Genomic DNA, 18389 nt, shown 5'->3' with positions numbered 1-18389 from the left:
GAGACATGTTTACCGTGACTCTTTTAGGTCCTTTGAGGACCGGTATGTGTCCTCCTAACCAGCTGAGAGCGGTCGTCTGCAGGACAGTCAACGCCAGGGTGAGTAAACTGACACCGACTTTTGAAATCATAAGGGGCCTACTTGAATTTCACACTCGGTTTGTCCCCCGCTGCTGCAAATATAACAGCAAAAGAGCTCACAGAAACAAGCATGTACACACACACACACACACACACATGCTGTTAAAAGAAGGGAAACTAAAATTAATAACTAAAAGAAGCCAAAAGATGAAGGACAGAGAGAAGCATGTGTAGAAAAAAGGACAAAAAGCATTTGTTGAGGATGAAGAATCTGTGAGTAAGCAATGCTATATTCAGACAAAGAAAACGAGTCACAGAATATCTTTGTAGAGAGATCTGTTTGTTTGCCAGGCTGCAGACTTGCACATTATCAGTGAGCCCAAAACCGCAAATTCCACATGCTGCATAGTTTCCCTACACAATATAAAAAGAATTTTATGACTTATATATATTTATATATGGCTTTTATGACTATATATCTATCATATGACTATAAATATTGTGCACATTACAAATAAACATAGACAAGGGTTGTGTGACATTCACAACAGAATAGAGAATGACTTATAACTTTCAGTTCAACTCCTGAAATTTAATAAAATAAAAACAAACATAGACAATATAGTAAACAATGCATAAGGGGATGGATAAGACAGAGATAACAACATAATGATGATGATTAAAGAATCTGAAGGTAGACAGACATTGACAGCATGATAAAAAATGATAGAATGGATAGAAAGACAGAGATGGATGGATGGATGGATTGAAGAAAGTAGATAGACAGACAAACAGACAGACAGACAGACAGTATATAGTCTTAAAAGTAAATGAATTTTCATGTATCACACACAACCATTTGTATTAAAGGAAACCAGAGGAGCCTAAAGCACAATAAGATTCCCCTTTTATTTGTATTCTTGTGTAATGTGCACTAAGACAAGCTAAGGATGAGGAATAATCACACTCACACATATTGCATTCTAATGCATGTGGTAGTTAAATCAGATGAATATGAAAAGCTGTTAGTCAAAAGACTCCTGGGGTGACATAAACGTTAATATTTACATTCATATTCATCATATGCTCACCTGCATCCGCTCCTAGCATTCATATTTTTTTCTTGAGCCGACAGCAATAAACTAATGAGCGTGTCAGCTGGCTCCTGGATTAAGATGCGTCCGGTGTAAGAGTGTATGTGTGTGTGTACTTGAGCAAAAAACAGCCATCCTTAATCACTAAAAACGGATAAAGATGCCTTCCAGGAGTGGCAAAGCAGGGGCGGCTGACGTGTGACTGCACATAGGCAAGAATGTCTATGAGATGAGACACTTACTATGCAAGGAAAGGAATGAATAGTGTGATTTCAGAGTGGAATTCATAGGCGTATTCACGAGTGCATGTCGCAATTCCTCTTTGGAGTCGTACTTGCACATGCATGGCATGTGTAGCATTATACGCTGTTTACTACGACTTACGCTGCTAGTGAAACTCATATGTGGAGGGCTGGTGGCCTCCAGTTGCCAGGGCAACACATACAAATAGCAAAAGGTCTTTATTGGGTGATTGAAATGCAACAGCTCACCTAAGCCAACATTATTAATATGTATGTGGAGTATCATCTATGACAAGCACCAAATGTCAGCCGTCTGAGGGTGATCTAGCAAAGCTCGTTCCCTGCTGGCGTCACATTTAACCTCTCGCAGCAGAACTCTGAGGGACGGCGGGAGGGAATAAGTTGCAGGCTTGCAGTCGTAGCGTGCGCTCTCTGGGAGCCATCCAGGGGACAGGATAAAGATCTAACGCCAAGGCAAATCATGCTAACAGCCAAACATTAATACCCATCAATATGTATGAAGCTGAGCATTTGCAGAACCTGAACGGATGAATTTATGTATCAAAGGATGTATGCATGCATATAGAGACGCTTACTATATATGCATGGAGATATGCCTGGACACATGTTGGCAATTTCGCAGTATCTTTACAATCATAACTACACCAAAAACATTCAAAATATTACAACAAGTTAACTATATATTATTATATTTGCAATTATAAATATGTGAATTTCTTTTTATCTTTAAGAGTTTTTTTACAACAAATACTGAAAATAATAAAGTAAATGATTTTCTTTAAATTTATTTTTCTTTTTTTTTCTTTTTTTAGTTTGACCTGTTTTTTGCCATTTCTTTGACGATTTTTCAAAATCTGCAAGCGATTTCTGACTCAAAAAAGTGCATATGAATACATACTCTCACCGGCCACTTTATTAGGTACACCCGTCCAGCTGCTTGCTAACGCAAATTTCTAATCAGCCAATCACATGACAACACATCAATGCATTTAGACAAAGTCAAAACAATCTGCTGCAAGGGAAAGTTGTGTGGGCACAAATGCCTTGTTGATGCCAGAGGTCAGAGGAGAATGGCCAGACTGGCTTAAGCTGTTAGAAAGACAACAGTAACTCAAATAACCAATCTTTACAATTGAGGTATGCAGAAGAGCTTCTCTGAATGCACAACACATCGAACTTTGAGTCGGGGTGCCACTCCTGTCAGCTAAGAACAGGAAACTGAGGCTAAAATTTGCACGGGCTCACCAAAATTGGTCAACAGAAGATTGGAAAAACGTTGCCTGGTTCCTTGAACATGACAATGAGTTCACTGTACTCAAATGGCATCCAAAATCACCAGACTCAATCCAATAGAGCACCTTTGGGATGTGTCGGAACGGGAGATTCGCATTATGGACGTGCAGCAGACAAATCTGCAGCAACTGAGTGCTATCATGTCAATATGGACCAAAATCTCTGAAAAATATGTCCAGTACCTTGTTGAATCTACGAAGGATTAATGCAGTTCTGAAGGCAAAAGAGGGTCCAACCCGGTACTAGTAAAGTGTACCTAATAAAGTGGCCGGTGAGTGTATAAACCTGACAAAAATTTTATCCTCAAACCAAAGTTAAAAAATATATTATATATTCAGCATACTAAAAAAATAATAAATAAAAAAACTAGTAAATTGAAAATAAAACCAATAAAAGATATTTATTGTTAAATTTTGATTAATAAAGCTAATTATTACTAATTATTTTACTAATTTAATTGTCATTGTTACTGAAAGATAAGAAATCATTAATAATGGGGTGTGTCAAAATATTAACTGAAATGTTAAATGTGTTTGTATACACACTTGCCTTGCTTTGCATAATGTCACAAAACTTTTTTTTAAGTTTTAAGTTTAAGATTAATTTGTCCTGTGCACAGATCAGTTGATAGGAAAGCATAATATAAAATTAATTCATTCGTTTTCCTTCGTCTTAGTCACTCATTTATCAGGGGTCACCACAGTGCAATAAACCGACAACTATTCTGGCATATGTTTTACATAGCAGATGTCTTTCAAGCTGCGACCCAATACTGGGAAACACCCATACACACTTTCATTCTTATGCAAACATATTATAGCACGGCCTCTCTTTCACATCTGAGCAAAATGGATTATTAACTAAAACATGATCAACCAAATTGTGATTTAAAACAAATCTGGAATTGAATGCGGAAGTCTGATTGAGCTCAAAAAAATAAACCAATGTGATTTGCAATCCTGACACTCGTGCAGGTTTCCTACTGATGGAAATTCAATTGTTTGTTTTTCACTTCTTGGTGACATCTGTTGGTCTCAGGTAAACGGAATCACACCGGTTGCATGGAAAACAAGGCACAATACAAGCAAACCATACTCTCGTCTTTGCGGCAGAACAGCTGCTGCGATCAAGCATGATCACCCCAGGCAAAAACAGCAATCTGGCTTCTGTTTGTCGAAAATGGCATGGGACATCAGTACTCATGCAAGGATGAATCTGAACAAACACACGCCTTTCTTATTGGCATTAAATGTTACCTTAAACAAAGAGTTCAAGTCTGAGGTGGCCTACTGAGACTGTTTGCACACTTGGATGCAAAGACCAGAAGTGATTTCATTATTTATTCATAACATCATCAGGACGCCAGTTCTCCTATAAAACTGCAGTGGGAAAATATATAGGTAAGCTGCCAAGACATGCAAATTAACCTCATTCCTCCCACAGGGATCGCCAATGATGTTTTGCAGAGCTGCGCATCCTCCACTGACTTCTTCCACTCACTTTCTGTCAACGAGGGCAAATGTTAAATCTTGTTGCAGTGTGTCGGAATGAAATGCCAAAAGCATCATGGAGGTGGAGCGCTATGGAAGCATATGAGTAGCATAATTCAATTCAAAATGTAATATGCAAAATGGCAATGCAATATGTTAAATGGCTATGTATTTCTGTATTTGAATTTGCATTTTCCAAGACATATGAGCAATGTTTGGTGCAGAATGAAAATGTAAATTAAATTACATTGTTTGCATTTCTCATTTCAAACACTGTTTTAATTTGTAAATTGTATCCACATTTTAAAGCTTTATAAGTAGCAAAATTAATATGAAAATGCTATACACAAACTGAATTTGATGTGAATAAAGTACAAGCAGAAACTGTAGCAAAATGGTCATTTAAATGTTATTTGTCCTAAATGCATTTACACTCGCGTCTAGGAAACGCAGGATTACATTTTCAGCATAACAGCATGGGATGTGTGTAGCAAAATTAATTTTGAAATGTAATACGCAAAACGATAATGCAATATGTAAAAGGCAGTGTATTTCTGTATTTCAGTTAGCATTTTCCAAGACATATGTGCAATGTTTGCTGCAGAATGAAAATGAAAATGAAAAAAAAACATAATGCATTTTCATTTAACACATCGCGACGAATGAAAGCCAATTTGAAATTGAAAATGCATTCTGGCCTGGCCACGCCCACAGACGGCCACCGTTGCTGCAAGGGAGGTTTTAGGTTATGTCGTCACAGATGCCGCGAGGACTATTTGGGACATTTGGCAGCATAAACATGGCGAAGTCTGTTCCTCAGCGGCTTCGTGAAGCTTCATGAGCCCTCGAGCTTGAACTGGGAAATACTTTAGAAAACCAATCACCTCCTAGCTCAGTAAACTTGGCCTTAGGTTTGATATCCGCGCATGCAGTTTTAGGGATCATCTGCAAATTACATCGACAGAACCTAAAGGGGCTTTAGCTGATGTGTACTGTATGCTTATGACAAGAGCTATTGCCTATTTCTGCATTGTATGTACCATATAGTTAGGGGTATAGTAGCTTTGCTACCTGTATTAAATCTAACCATTTATTGGAATCTACTGAATTTTTTTCTGCTTTGCGTTACTGTGCGTTTTGGTTCTGTTGATGTAAATCGCAGATGATCCCTAAAACTGCGTGCGCGAATATCAAACCTAAGGCCAAGTTTACTGAGCTAGGAGGTGATTGGTTTTCTAAAGTATTTCCCAGTTCAAGCTCGAGGGCTCATGAAGCTTCACGAAGCCGCTGAGGAACAGACTTCGCCATGTTTATGCTGCCAAATTTCCCAAATAGTCCTCGCGGCATCTGTGACGACATAACCTAAAACCTCCCTTGCAGCAACGGTGGCCGTCTGTGGGCGTGGCCAGGCCAGAATGCATTTTCAATTTCAAATTGGCTTTCATTCGTCGCGATGTGTTAAATGAAAATGCATTATGTTTTTTTTCATTTTCATTTTCATTCTGCAGCAAACATTGCACATATGTCTTGGAAAATGCTAACTGAAATACAGAAATACACTGCCTTTTACATATTGCATTATCGTTTTGCGTATTACATTTCAAAATTAATTTTGCTACACACATCCCATGCTGTTATGCTGAAAATGTAATCCTGCGTTTCCTAGACGCGAGTGTAAATGCATTTAGGACAAATAACATTTAAATGACCATTTTGCTACAGTTTCTGCTTGTACTTTATTCACATCAAATTCAGTTTGTGTATAGCATTTTCATATTAATTTTGCTACTTATAAAGCTTTAAAATGTGGATACAATTTACAAATTAAAACAGTGTTTGAAATGAGAAATGCAAACAATGTAATTTAATTTACATTTTCATTCTGCACCAAACATTGCTCATATGTCTTGGAAAATGCAAATTCAAATACAGAAATACATAGCCATTTAACATATTGCATTGCCATTTTGCATATTACATTTTGAATTGAATTATGCTACTCATATGCTTCCATAGAGCGCAGGCCTTACAAGTTGAAACTCGATGGAGAGTTCTGAGACAGGTCTCTTTCGAAAAAAACATGTTCATGCAAAAAACAGATCTTGTCTTAGTGTAAATAACTTTATTATCAATATTTATTTATCAATTATTGATAACGATGCAGCAGGTTGGAAAACCAAACCTTAAAACGTATACATGGACACCACATTAGACCATTATAGACACATCAACACTTCTGCCAACGATCAATGTGTCATCACATATCATAGTCATATTTCGCAGGTGGGAAAACTCAGCTGTACAGTATTTTTTAACTTATAATAAACTTTGTAGGCTGTTTGCTATGGACGGACAAGGTTTACACTTGCACAGTAACACCAAGTGGTCTATTTGAACATTGTATTAACATTGTATTTGAACCATCCGTGCTGACAGAAAAGCTGTGCTGCATGTGGACAGCCCCAAGGACTGCACTGATGACCAATATTTTGTCACAGACGTAAAATGGATATGGCCAAAAATATACTTTAGGCTTCATGAAGCATCTATACAATACGCTACTAAATTATATGTGAGACTGGAACAGTCCATATCCATTACATTTGCACACACAATGCATCTAATCTATTACTATGTGTATTCAGGAAAGTGAAGCCATATTTTAGAATAATACCCTTCGGAAAACATGGCCAAAGTTGATAAATAAAACAGTTTTAAAGCAGCAACAAGCTTGAAGCTTATGCCTTTGGTGCAAAAATGTCACTTGTAAAGATGTAAAACCTTCACACTTGACATTTTTAAGCTAAAAAGTTATTTGAAAAAAAACAGTACAATGTTCACGCTTTCATAAAAATGACCTGAAGCTTAATAAAGTGGTATAAATCCTGGCCTATGGAAAATCTGCAGGCTACTCATGCGTTTGTTTTTGTGCTTCAGCTCACGGTCTCGAGGACGGACGTCAAAACCTTGTGAGCTGCCACTGGACCGCATTTTTGGACATCACTGGCACGCGCGTTATTTCGGGCATCATCGGAAAGCGCCAATTATGACCTCGAAATGCTATATAGACAGCTTTATTATGATTTTACACCCAACACGTGTATTGTCCTCATGAATGAACTACAAAAATTCAGTTTCCACATAAGCTTTAACCGCAGCTTTCTTCCAAACGACCACAGCCAGTGTTCATCAGCACAGTACACCAAGAACGCCCCATATTCTCTCATTCCAACATCTGTGTCCAACACAATGAATTTAAGTTCCTATCAAGCAGTTCACTAACTTTTGCACATCGCAAAGAATCAGATAAGATGTTAAATTAAAGAACTTACCGGTACAGACATCTTGAGCTCCTTCTTTCAATCCACCACAGAGCTTGATGCTGATTTAACGCTTCAGTTTCTTCCCCTCTGTCGGTTTTTCAGCAGAAAACATCAATTTGTGTTATTGGGTTCTCTCGGCGTCCGTCTATTCCATGTTGTGTTTAGTAAAGATGTCGGTGGGTTGAGAAGTTTGATGTGAATGTTTCAGATGCGTCTCCGCTCCGCCTCGCACGGGCAGCGCTGCGCAGTTTCAGTCCGGCTCTTCACAGATCTGCTGCTGCTGCTGCTGCTGAGCTACACGGCAAACCAAAACTGCAGCATCTGAATGAAATCGCTTCGATTCTTCACTCGTTTTTCCCACGTATGGTCAGGAATAAGCTGTTTTCGTTTTTTCTGTATTGCGGTGTTCACTGACACTTCATAGCACAGTAAAGCAGCACGCCGTTTCTCTCTCACTCTCTCTCCCTCTCTCTCTCTCCCTCTCTATGATGGAATCATCAAGTTCTGTTTAAAGGGCTAGTCTCATGTTACCTCTGTGTGGACAAAATACTGCTCGCCTTATATTTATACCTTTTGAACTGTATCGTGTATTTAAATTCGATGTTCTCATGCTTGATTCTTGCTACTGGCTATTATTGCTGTTATATTATTTTACTCTTCCCTCTATTAAAAGAAATACTTGTTGTATACGTAAAAATATAAATAAAAAATAATATTTGCAAGCATCACAGGCCACTTTATTAGGTACACCTGTCTAACTGCTCGTTAACCCAAATTTCTTATCAGCCAATCAAATGGCTGCAACATGGATACATTTAGGCATGTAGGGGAGAGCGGGGCACAACCTTACACTTTTTGGTTTTGGACAAATGAGGAACAAAGTAATGGGGTTAGACAAAGGCTTTTTTTTTTCTTTTTTCTTTTTTTTTTACCAAAAACTCAAACAAGCCTCTCCTACAAATGAGCACTGGTTGTATGAACTTCTATGACTGCCGGACCTATGGTTTCTGAGCAGTATTGCTAAAAGTGCCAGGGGTAAAAATGTTACTAGGGGCAACTTGTAACAGACAGAGGGTTAGTTGTAACACATGCTTACAAAGGCAGATTTCACATAGTTAATTAAATTTCTGTTTACTTTAAATAGTAGCTATATTTCCTCAGCACTTAACTCAATTTATTTTTATTCTACATTGCACAGTATGTTTATTTATATACTGGATAAAAAACATTTAGATTTATTTGCATTATTATACAATGCATTTATTTGCATTATTAGCAATAAAATATTTAAAATGTGAATCATCTCAGACTGGTTTCTTGAACATGACAATGAGTTCACTGTACTCAAATGGCCCCCACAGTCACCAGATCTCAATTCAACTGAGTTGGATGTATACCAATACCTGTTGGATGTGGTGGAATGGGAAATTTGCATCATGGGTGTGCAGCCGACAAGTCTGCAGCAACTGTGGGATGCTATCATGTCAATATGAACCAAAATCCCTGAGGATAATTTCTAGTACCTTGTTGAATCTATGCCATGAAGGATTAAGGTGGTTCTGAGAGCAAAAGTGGGGTAAAACCCGGTACTAGTAAAGTGTACATAAAAAACTGTCCGGTGAGGGTTATTATCACCGATGTCAGGCTAATTCCATTTTTTTTAAATGTTCACACTGGAGCCTATATGATAATTATTTAGTGAGAAGCATCACAAGTTATTCACTGGTGATTCAAATAAAGTAAGTCAACTCTACCAGCACTTTAAATTGTATGGTCAGGTGCCACAGATATTAATTTTGTTTTGTGATTTTTATTACTATTCTGTAGTGCCAGTAGCTGCTGATTGGTATTTTATGGATTACAGAAAATGGCAGTTTCTTTAATCATGTACTGAAGAAAAAAAGTCTCCTAAATCTGTAATGACCTGGGGGTTAATAAATTAACTGAGATTTTTCATTTTGGGTGAACTATTTTTTAACAACCCCAAAACAATTAAAAAATACCTTAAATAATAATGTTTAAATTATTTTATACACCATGGGGTTTCAAACTCGACCCCAGTTATAAATTGAAATAGTATTATTAAAAAAATGTAAATAAAGAAATTGTGAAAATGACAAAGTTGGGTACTATGGTAATAAGTAGAAAAAGTGATCATGTGTCTTAGCAGAAACTAAACATTTGAATATCAACCAATTAAAAATATTATTTATAACAATATAAATAGAGTTTTTATACAAAAAATACAAAGATGACTTTTGTTTTAGATTTTCTGGTTTAAAAATATCTATTTATGTTTACTCCTGTAAGCCAAGTACCGATTTCCATATTGAAGCATTTTGCTGATCATGTCATATACTCTAAATGAATTTCTGCAGATATCTTGTTGACAACAAAACAGAGTACAAGCATTTGCACATTTAAATGATGAAACTGGCTGCAAACATTCGAACATTTGACTTGGCAAAAATGAATAATGCAGATAAGCCAGAATATGCTGATACCAACAAAATGGCTGTTCAAATTAGCAGATGCTGCCAGATGATTAAAAAGATTTAAATGACCAAACAAAATATAAAATAATAACAAGTAAAAGTGCACATCACCTGCTCATGTGTATGATACTTCCCTTTAATGCTACAAGTTTTTATTCATTAGTCTCAATTATAAGATTTTGTGCTTTTTAATCAAAATGTTGTTTTTGGTCCCACTTGATCAATTTCTGTCTGCAGATTTCAACTACACTTCATATTTTTTAATGGCTTTTAACTTTAAAGTATTTTTCTAATGCAATGGATCAAAATGTTTTAGAAAAATTTAGATTTTTCTAAAAACTTGAACTTTGACTTTTTTACAGTAATTTCTGAATTCCTAAAATTACATAATAATAGTAATAATAATAATAATAGAAATGTAAGAGCCAGTTATGCGTAATTAATTTATGATGATAATTTTGTTTAAAAGGGTAAAAATTGGTACCTTTGTATTTTCGTTTAGCATTTCTAAAAAAGAAAAAGATTCGGTCTTACTCGTGCTTTTTCAAATTCTGGTTATTGGACTAGCTGCAAAAGGTGGGATGTGCACAAAAGGTGTGTCATTACAATAATAATAATAATAGTGATAATAGGCAGCATGGCGGCTCAGTGGCTAGCACTTTTGCCTTACAGCAAGAAGGTTGCTGGTTTGAGCCCCAGCTAGGTTAGTTGGCATTTCTGTGTGAAGTTTGCATGCTCTTCCAGTGTTGGTGTGGGTTTCTTCCGGTTGCCCTGATAAAGAAGGGACTAAGCCGAAAGAAAATTAATGAATGAATGAATGTATGAATAATAATAACAATAATATTAAAAATAATAATAATAATAATAATAATCAGGAATTTTAAACCTAATCAAATGTTCAGATTGCTGTAGAAAAGAATTTCATTAAATAATATTTATTTTTTCATTTAACAATAGCTGCAGGTTTAGAAAACTTTTAATACAAGACATGTTTGCAATTCTAAATATAGTCATTCAATTGGGAAAGTATGGTGATAAATATCAGCTATTATTTACCCTGTTCACCTGCAATGTCTTCCAGATAAATGTGTGTTATTTGGCAGACATATAGACAATTAGTTGACAAGCAGTACCATTCCCAGTGCTCTCCCTGACAGCTATTCCATGAACTCTGCGAATGGCTTTTAATTATACCGAGCAGCTGCATGAAGGAAGTCAAAGGTCCACTTCTTATCTTCAAATGTTTGTTAAATTGGTGTCATGACACTCCCTCCCTTCATGTGCCAACATTTGCCAATGTTGAGAGGGATAAAATACAGGAAAGAAGGAAATCTCTGCAGTGGACTGCCAAACCAGTCCATAGTTACAAGGCTGAATTTGCTGCAAAGATGGAGAAAAAAAAAGAAGTCTCTCATGGTCGCCAATTGGATATCAGCCACGAGCAAGTGTGTGCAGAATCTGTGTGGGCAGAACTCTTTTGGATTGGTCCTCATTCGTCAAGTTCAATACTCACATCCCTCTCTGCATGCTGATTTATACAATGTTTAGGTGAATGTAGTTAGTTTAGTTTAAAATGTCTTTAAAGGGTTAGTTCACCCCAAAAAATTACAATTCTGTTATTAATTACTTTCTCTCATGTTGTTTCAATTCCCAGAGACACTCATCCATATTCAGAACACAAATAAAGATATTATAGATGGAATCTGAGAGCTCTCTCAACCTCCATAGACAGAAATGATCTTAAGATATTCGAAGTCCAGAAAACATGAAATAAACATCAAATAACCACTTAATGTCTTAAGTGGTTCAACTGTATTTATACGAAGCTCCATGAACATCTTTGTGCACCAAAAAAAAATTAAAAAAAAAAAAATAGTAAAAAGGTGCCTTTTATTAGCCACGTCAGATCCCAGTACATGTTTATTGTGGGCGAAACTATGCGTGATTGTTGCACTGTCGACTCTAATAATGGCAGTAAATTGATTTGCCCATTGTAAACGCACACTCTGATGCTGGCAAACAAATTAGTTTTACAGTTGTAGCTTCATATAATTACAGTTAAACCACTGAAGTCTCATGGAATGTCTTTGGTTCCTTTTCTGGATGGTAAATGTCTCAGAAACCTTGCCATCTGATGATAAGAGAGCTCTCTGATTTCATCTAAAATAGCCTAATTTGTGTTTTGAAGATGAACAAAGGTCTCAGGGGTCAGGAACAACATGAGGTTGAATAATTCATAACTCATGGAGTTTTCATATTTCACTTTAAAAATGCATTTCAAATCTGTGTTGTTAAGACTCTCCAGGTCAGTTTAAAGTGGATTGGATAAAGCAATCAACATTTTCTGCATTTATCATCAACTTAGGTGACGTGAAAAAAAAGCAATACGTTTTGAATGTTACATTTTTAGCATACTGTAAGTAAATTTAACTATGTTGAGTGCTTAATAGAAAGCGCCAGGCACCACAAAATGTAACAAATGCGACTGCTTCTTTGTTTAGAGTCAGACTCAGCAGTGTTGTCGGAGATCAGAAGAATTGTTTTAATTTGTTTTTTCTATCCTGGTCATGCAAATTCTTGTAAAAACCTAGTCTGATCTCAGCAAACAATTTTCTGCTTCAGTAGACGTCTAGTAGACATCTAAAGGTAGACAACTTGGCTAAAACAAGGCTAAACTTGGACTATCTAAATCTAGACATCTAAAGAATACCCCAAAACTAGACTAGTCATCAAATAAACAGATTAGACATACTTTATATGTGTAATCATTCATTTCTGTTTATTTGATGACTAGTCTAGTTTTGGCCTATTCTTAAATGTCTATTCGATTTTCACTAACAGCCCAAATTTAGCCTTGTTTTAGCTAAGACGACTCTGTTTAGATGTCTATTAGACATCTATTAGACATCTTTTAAAAACTAAAAATGCTTGGAGGCATGTGCTTGCTCTCTAACTTAAAGTTCTAAGAGTAACTCCTGCTAAGATGGCATTACAATAACATTTTATTTAACATTGCTTGCTCAGTTCGTCAGACTGTTAGATCTAACATCATACAAACAACAATGAACCATAAGACTATGATGTTAAAATAAACAAAGCATTATTAAGCAGGAAGTATTTGGCATCTGTTTTTAACAGTCTAACATAGGCATGGGACAATAACCGTTTTCAAGGTATACTGCAGTTTGGAAAAGTCAAGGTTTTAAAACAGTAAAAAAGTTTTGTAATAACGTTCCTAGGGAATGTGTAAGATTTTTTTTTATTTCAATTTCAATTTTTTTTTTTTAGGACAACAGTATCTCCAGCAGAAAAAATATCCAAAGAAGTTTTAAATTGTAAAGAAATCTGTGGTCTTGAGACAGCAGAAATCAATGATTCATTTTCATTATTCAGCCTGAATACAGCCTTGTTTACTGTTCTAAAATATTATAATAATTACAATAAAAATATTTTTGTTTTTTACCCAGACATTTAAAAGAACATATTTTAGAGAGTAATCACAATATCGTGATATTTTATCCTATGTTATCATACCATAAAAGGCTTATGCCGGCCCATGCCTTGTCCCACAAACACATTTCTATTGTGTTATTTGCACCTATATTGTGAGAATTTGGGAAGATAAGGCAGTAGGATGAAATCTGTCTATTTATTGTAGGTTTGGATCAATCTGATTATATTATTGCTGATTATGGACTAAAGACCGCCACAATCACCACATGTGCTCCTCTCGAAATTAGTTTGTAAAACTTTACAAAATAAATATAATAAAAGATGAAATTCTTTAAATGTATTATATATATATATATATATATATATATATATATATATATATATATATATATATATATATATATATATATATATATATATATATATATATATATATATATACATATAGTTTAAATGTGTAAGCTTGATTGTAGGATTAGTATAATGGGCTTTACTTTTTTTTTTTTTTAATTCCTGGTTTTGTGTTTGAGTCTTTTTTTGACCTGTATGTACATAAATACATACAGGTAGGTACATAAATTTCATATTTATACAATATATAATGTATAAATATGAAATTTATGAGATATCATCTGAGCATTACCAACATAAATTGTATTAGAATGAACTGTACTTAACTAACTCACGATTGCTTAATGTCAAAATTAGATTAAGATTAAAATAAGTTATAAATGTTTTTTTTTTTTAAACCTTAACATACAGTACAGGTCAAAAAAAGACTCAAACACAAAACCAGGGATTAAAAAAAAAGTAAAGCCCATTATACTAATCCTACAATCAAGCCATGTATTCTAGCATGCGATGCACTCAAAACGCACAGGGAAGGCATTTTATTGTAGCTTACACATACTGTAGGAAGCTTACACATTTAAACGCCTCTTAACTCTGGCGACCCAGTGCTAAGAGGCAGTTGGAACATTTTAGCCGGCTGTTATTTTAGGTTCTCATCACAGTGATTGTTTATAATTGTCCTCTCAACAGCGCTGTCTATTTTTAAGGTTTCTGCCCCTGTTTGAAGTCATGCACTTGGTGACAGACAGATACACATGCCTGGAGGTGAAGTTTGCGCTATATATATGCTACAGGAATTCCGAGTGGACACCTAAGGCCTCCGTAAAGGTCTTTTTATATAGAACTGCACTAAGGGTCTACTCATCTGTCATCATGCTGAGTCTATGTTAATTGGAATGGATCCATTTTGGCCTGCTTGTACGCTCTTAAAAAATGCTGGGTTATTCAAGGATGCAAACAGGTATGGGGTTAAACACAGTATGGGCAGAGAAAACAAGACCTGGTATTTTTTGTCCAAGTGACCTACAGCTACAGGCATAACTTTATTTACATTTAGGTATATTTGCATGTGCCTGTAAACAAATTCTAAAAGGTCATTTCAACACAATCTCTCGGCAATTCGCAACCTTTTGATTTACCGACTAATTCATATGAATTCGAATGATCTCATATATTTTGTTTTCTTATTGTTTGTTTTGCTTGTCATTTTTAACCGTAAAAAAAAAATTGATTCAGCCCTTTTTCAAAACCAAAACATTCAGCCAAAAACTAATATGTTATACAAGTTTAACTACTGTGCACAGACGATTTAAGACCTTATCTATCAGCTAAATAGTTGACAATGGCTTTTTAGAAATACGAGCCTCATTTTTGCAAAAAAAGAAAAAGAAATTAGTTTCTTGGTGTCTTAGTGCAAATGTAAGACGAAAGTTCACTGCAACCATATAATTTTACCTTGATTTTACATTGTATGGAACCTTGATTCTCTGAATTGCACACTACATTCCCATTTCAACACTGTACAAAGTGAGCTACTGAGCAAAGTCTACAAAAAATAAAAAATAAAACACACGCTGTAATTAAATAAATAACCAATTATTTACAGTACCATTGAAAGACCAAAGATTACTAGGATAATTATTAGTGTGAAATAAACACATACTGTATACATGTACACATTTTCTTATCAAACCTAGGCAAAATCTCATAGGTGACCTACTTTTAATTTCAAAAAGGTGAATTTTCACCATTAAGGTGAGGTGTTTGCTTCTGTTACATATGACAGACCTAAATCATATATCTTTATACAACAGTTCTGCCTGGTTGTTGAATTCGATTAGCTGATAGCCGTGCAATATTCTGCAATCAACAGCACTCATACAGCCTCTTCACCCTTCACCATTGTGTATCACTCCGCCCACATACAGCGACAAGCAGAGGACACTCTACAGTTTAACAAAAATAGCTTCTGTTGGACATAATGTACTTTTTTAATCAAGGATGTAGTTGTTCAGACTGCAACTATGCAGTTTATTAATAAGGGTAGTGATTATATTTAAATATTTATAATTTCGGCTCATCGGATTTAGTGCATCAGCCACCATCAGCTTGTCTGAGGAGACCAAGGAAAGTGACGGTTGACGTTCTGCCACAAAATGGCAACAGAGACTGCAGAATAAGTCCTTAGGGGAGAAAAACTGCATTTTCTCAGCATAAATTTCAAACTACAGCTGAACAAATCATATAAGTGACATTCTGAGTCGGTCTCGCTCTCTCTTTTGTATGTTGTAGTGCTATATTTATACCACAGAAACTGGTAGTGTTTGCTTTGCTCTGGCTTTTTCAGGGTTAGTGAAATCACGATTGTAATTTCATGCAGTTCAGCCTTATAATCTTAAAATGTGTGCACAAATCACCTGTTTTGTAATCAGTTTAGACAGTACGCTAGAGAATCATTCAAATAGCTCTAAAGTGGCGTCTGTGAAGTAGTAACAGTTTCTGCTATTCTAATGTCAGCTGAAGATGTTAATACTGTAAATGAGAGTAGTTCCTCATCCACTGCTACTTGTGAGATATTGCTCATAAATAACCCAGTGCTTGGATTTGTTGTTTCATTTCAAAATTGCGTAAAATATGGATGTGTAAAAAAATTATGCAGTGTGCATTCAATCTTAATAATGCCAATGCGTAACTACTTGTTACCACTCAGTTATGACTCAAGAAATGCACCCAAGAAGTGAAGAGGAGTTGGAAATGCAAGCACAGATGAATAAAAAGAAGAAAAAGTCTTGTGAAGTGGAAGTCAAAGTTAATGATAATGGCAGTGAGAACTGCACTCAGAAAATCAGGCTCGTGTCATCAACATGTCTAAGTGTAATGCAAGATGAAAGCGCTGGAAAGATTGAAAAAAGCCTTGGAGGAAAAAAAAAACTGTGAGAAAGGCATTATTTGGGAGCTAACAGCAGTGTTCAGACCTGGCTCAGACCCCAGAGAGAAAGTAAAATCAGGAGAGGACAGGTGCATTTGAATAAAGATGAGGACGACAGGCTCCTCTCCACTCCTGAATACCATACACTTACTATTGACTTTGAGTGGAAAGGGGAGGACATGAATAAACATGAGCGTGGCATCCTCTCTAAACTCCCACTATACCTAAAGTGAGTCTACATTCACACGGGAAAGGTGATAGGCATCCTGTGCATCTTTAAAGAATTAGTTCACCCAAACATTTAAATTCAGTCGCCATACTCTCACTCATGTTGGACTAACTCAGAGGCTTTTAAGCATTAAAAAGGACACTAAATAGTCATTCAAGCGTAAAATGTTTAGGGGTCAAAGATAATCCAGTGAAATTGTCTGCATCCACTTAAAAGTGATTTTATTTACATAGAAACCATGTTTTAAACATCTTTTGTGAAAATAAAATGTCAAAATATGCGTGAAAATGTTCCATCATCATTCACCGTGATTGATGTATGTAAATATGAAACACCACACTTATTCTGACTTGTGCTTAGTAAAATATATGTGATTTTAATATATGTGGTAACACTTTAGATTATGTACCAATTCTCACTATTAACTACTGGCTTAATACATGCATGTTATTAAAATATTGGCTGTTTATTAGTGCTTATAAAGTACATATTCATGATCTTATTCTACTCCCCTACTCCCAATACTTAAACCTACTACCTTAATAACTATTAAGCAGTAAGTTAGAAGTTGATTGAGCTTAAATACAGTAAATAATTTGTTAATAACAGCAATTGCACCTTAAAATGAAGTGTGACAAACCATTTGTTATATTAAAAAACAAGCATTGCCGTCATATTGGGTCAAATATATATTTAAATGACACATAATGAAAATCATCTTTTGGTAGCTGTTTGGACTGTGAGTAGGTATACTGTGTCCACTGTCATATTTCCTGCCGTTAAAATAGGATCCAAATCTCTCCTATTTTAAGGCCCACCACAACATGACATGCGGTTTCCTCGCCCACCGAATTGATTAACGGTTGCATTTTAACATGTCTCCATAGTAACACGTATGATAATATCAACAAGACAGGATGTGCACAAAGCAACTGGGATTAAAAGATCTGTTGAGCTCTGTGACCATCAATCATCATCAAATGTGATCAAGAGTTTTACAAGTTTAAAATGTTTTGAAAACATGTCCGTAATTAATTACAGCAAATGAATGAATGAATTACATTGCAAAGTTAAACACGGGCGCTGTGTGTGTGAACTTTGTAACGACATTGTGTGTGACTTATTGCAGAAAGGCTTGAATTAACTCCAAAACAAATACATCAAATAATCATTGGTAAATTCTTACTGTAGTATTTCTCACAAACGTAACGTGAGATCAGCTTCCTTCATGTCTGTCACTGCGCAGTTTATCTGACGCAAGCTGGATTGATTGAGGCACACTCTAACAGGGACATGGAAATAATGGGTGGGGAGAAATAGCATTAAAGGCACAGGCCACATAAAAAGCTACATAGTGTTCAAAGCAGAAAATCCCAACATTCTAAAAAG

At 35.6% G+C, this 18389-nt stretch overlaps 1 protein-coding gene across 3 annotated transcripts in view; it reads right to left on the bottom strand.

Moving 5' to 3' along the window:
• Positions 1-8015, bottom strand: part of bcar1 (BCAR1 scaffold protein, Cas family member) — a 181048-nt gene extending 173033 nt beyond the window's left edge. For all 3 annotated transcript variants that reach the window (XM_087292457.1, XM_087292458.1, XM_087292459.1), the window contains exon 1: positions 7553-8015. In XM_087292457.1, coding sequence (XP_087148583.1) covers positions 7553-7564 — 12 coding nt within the window. In that variant the 5' untranslated portion in view covers positions 7565-8015. The remainder of the gene's footprint in view (positions 1-7552) is intronic.
• Positions 8016-18389: the final 10374 nt, after the last annotated feature.

Source organism: Danio rerio, chromosome 18 (assembly GCF_052040795.2).
Source record: "Danio rerio strain M-AB ecotype USA chromosome 18, GRCz13ab, whole genome shotgun sequence".
In the NCBI taxonomy this organism is placed as follows: domain Eukaryota; kingdom Metazoa; phylum Chordata; class Actinopteri; order Cypriniformes; family Danionidae; genus Danio; species Danio rerio.
The sequence above is the reverse complement of the archived record's forward strand: the minus strand, read 5'-3'. Positions and strand labels throughout refer to the sequence as shown.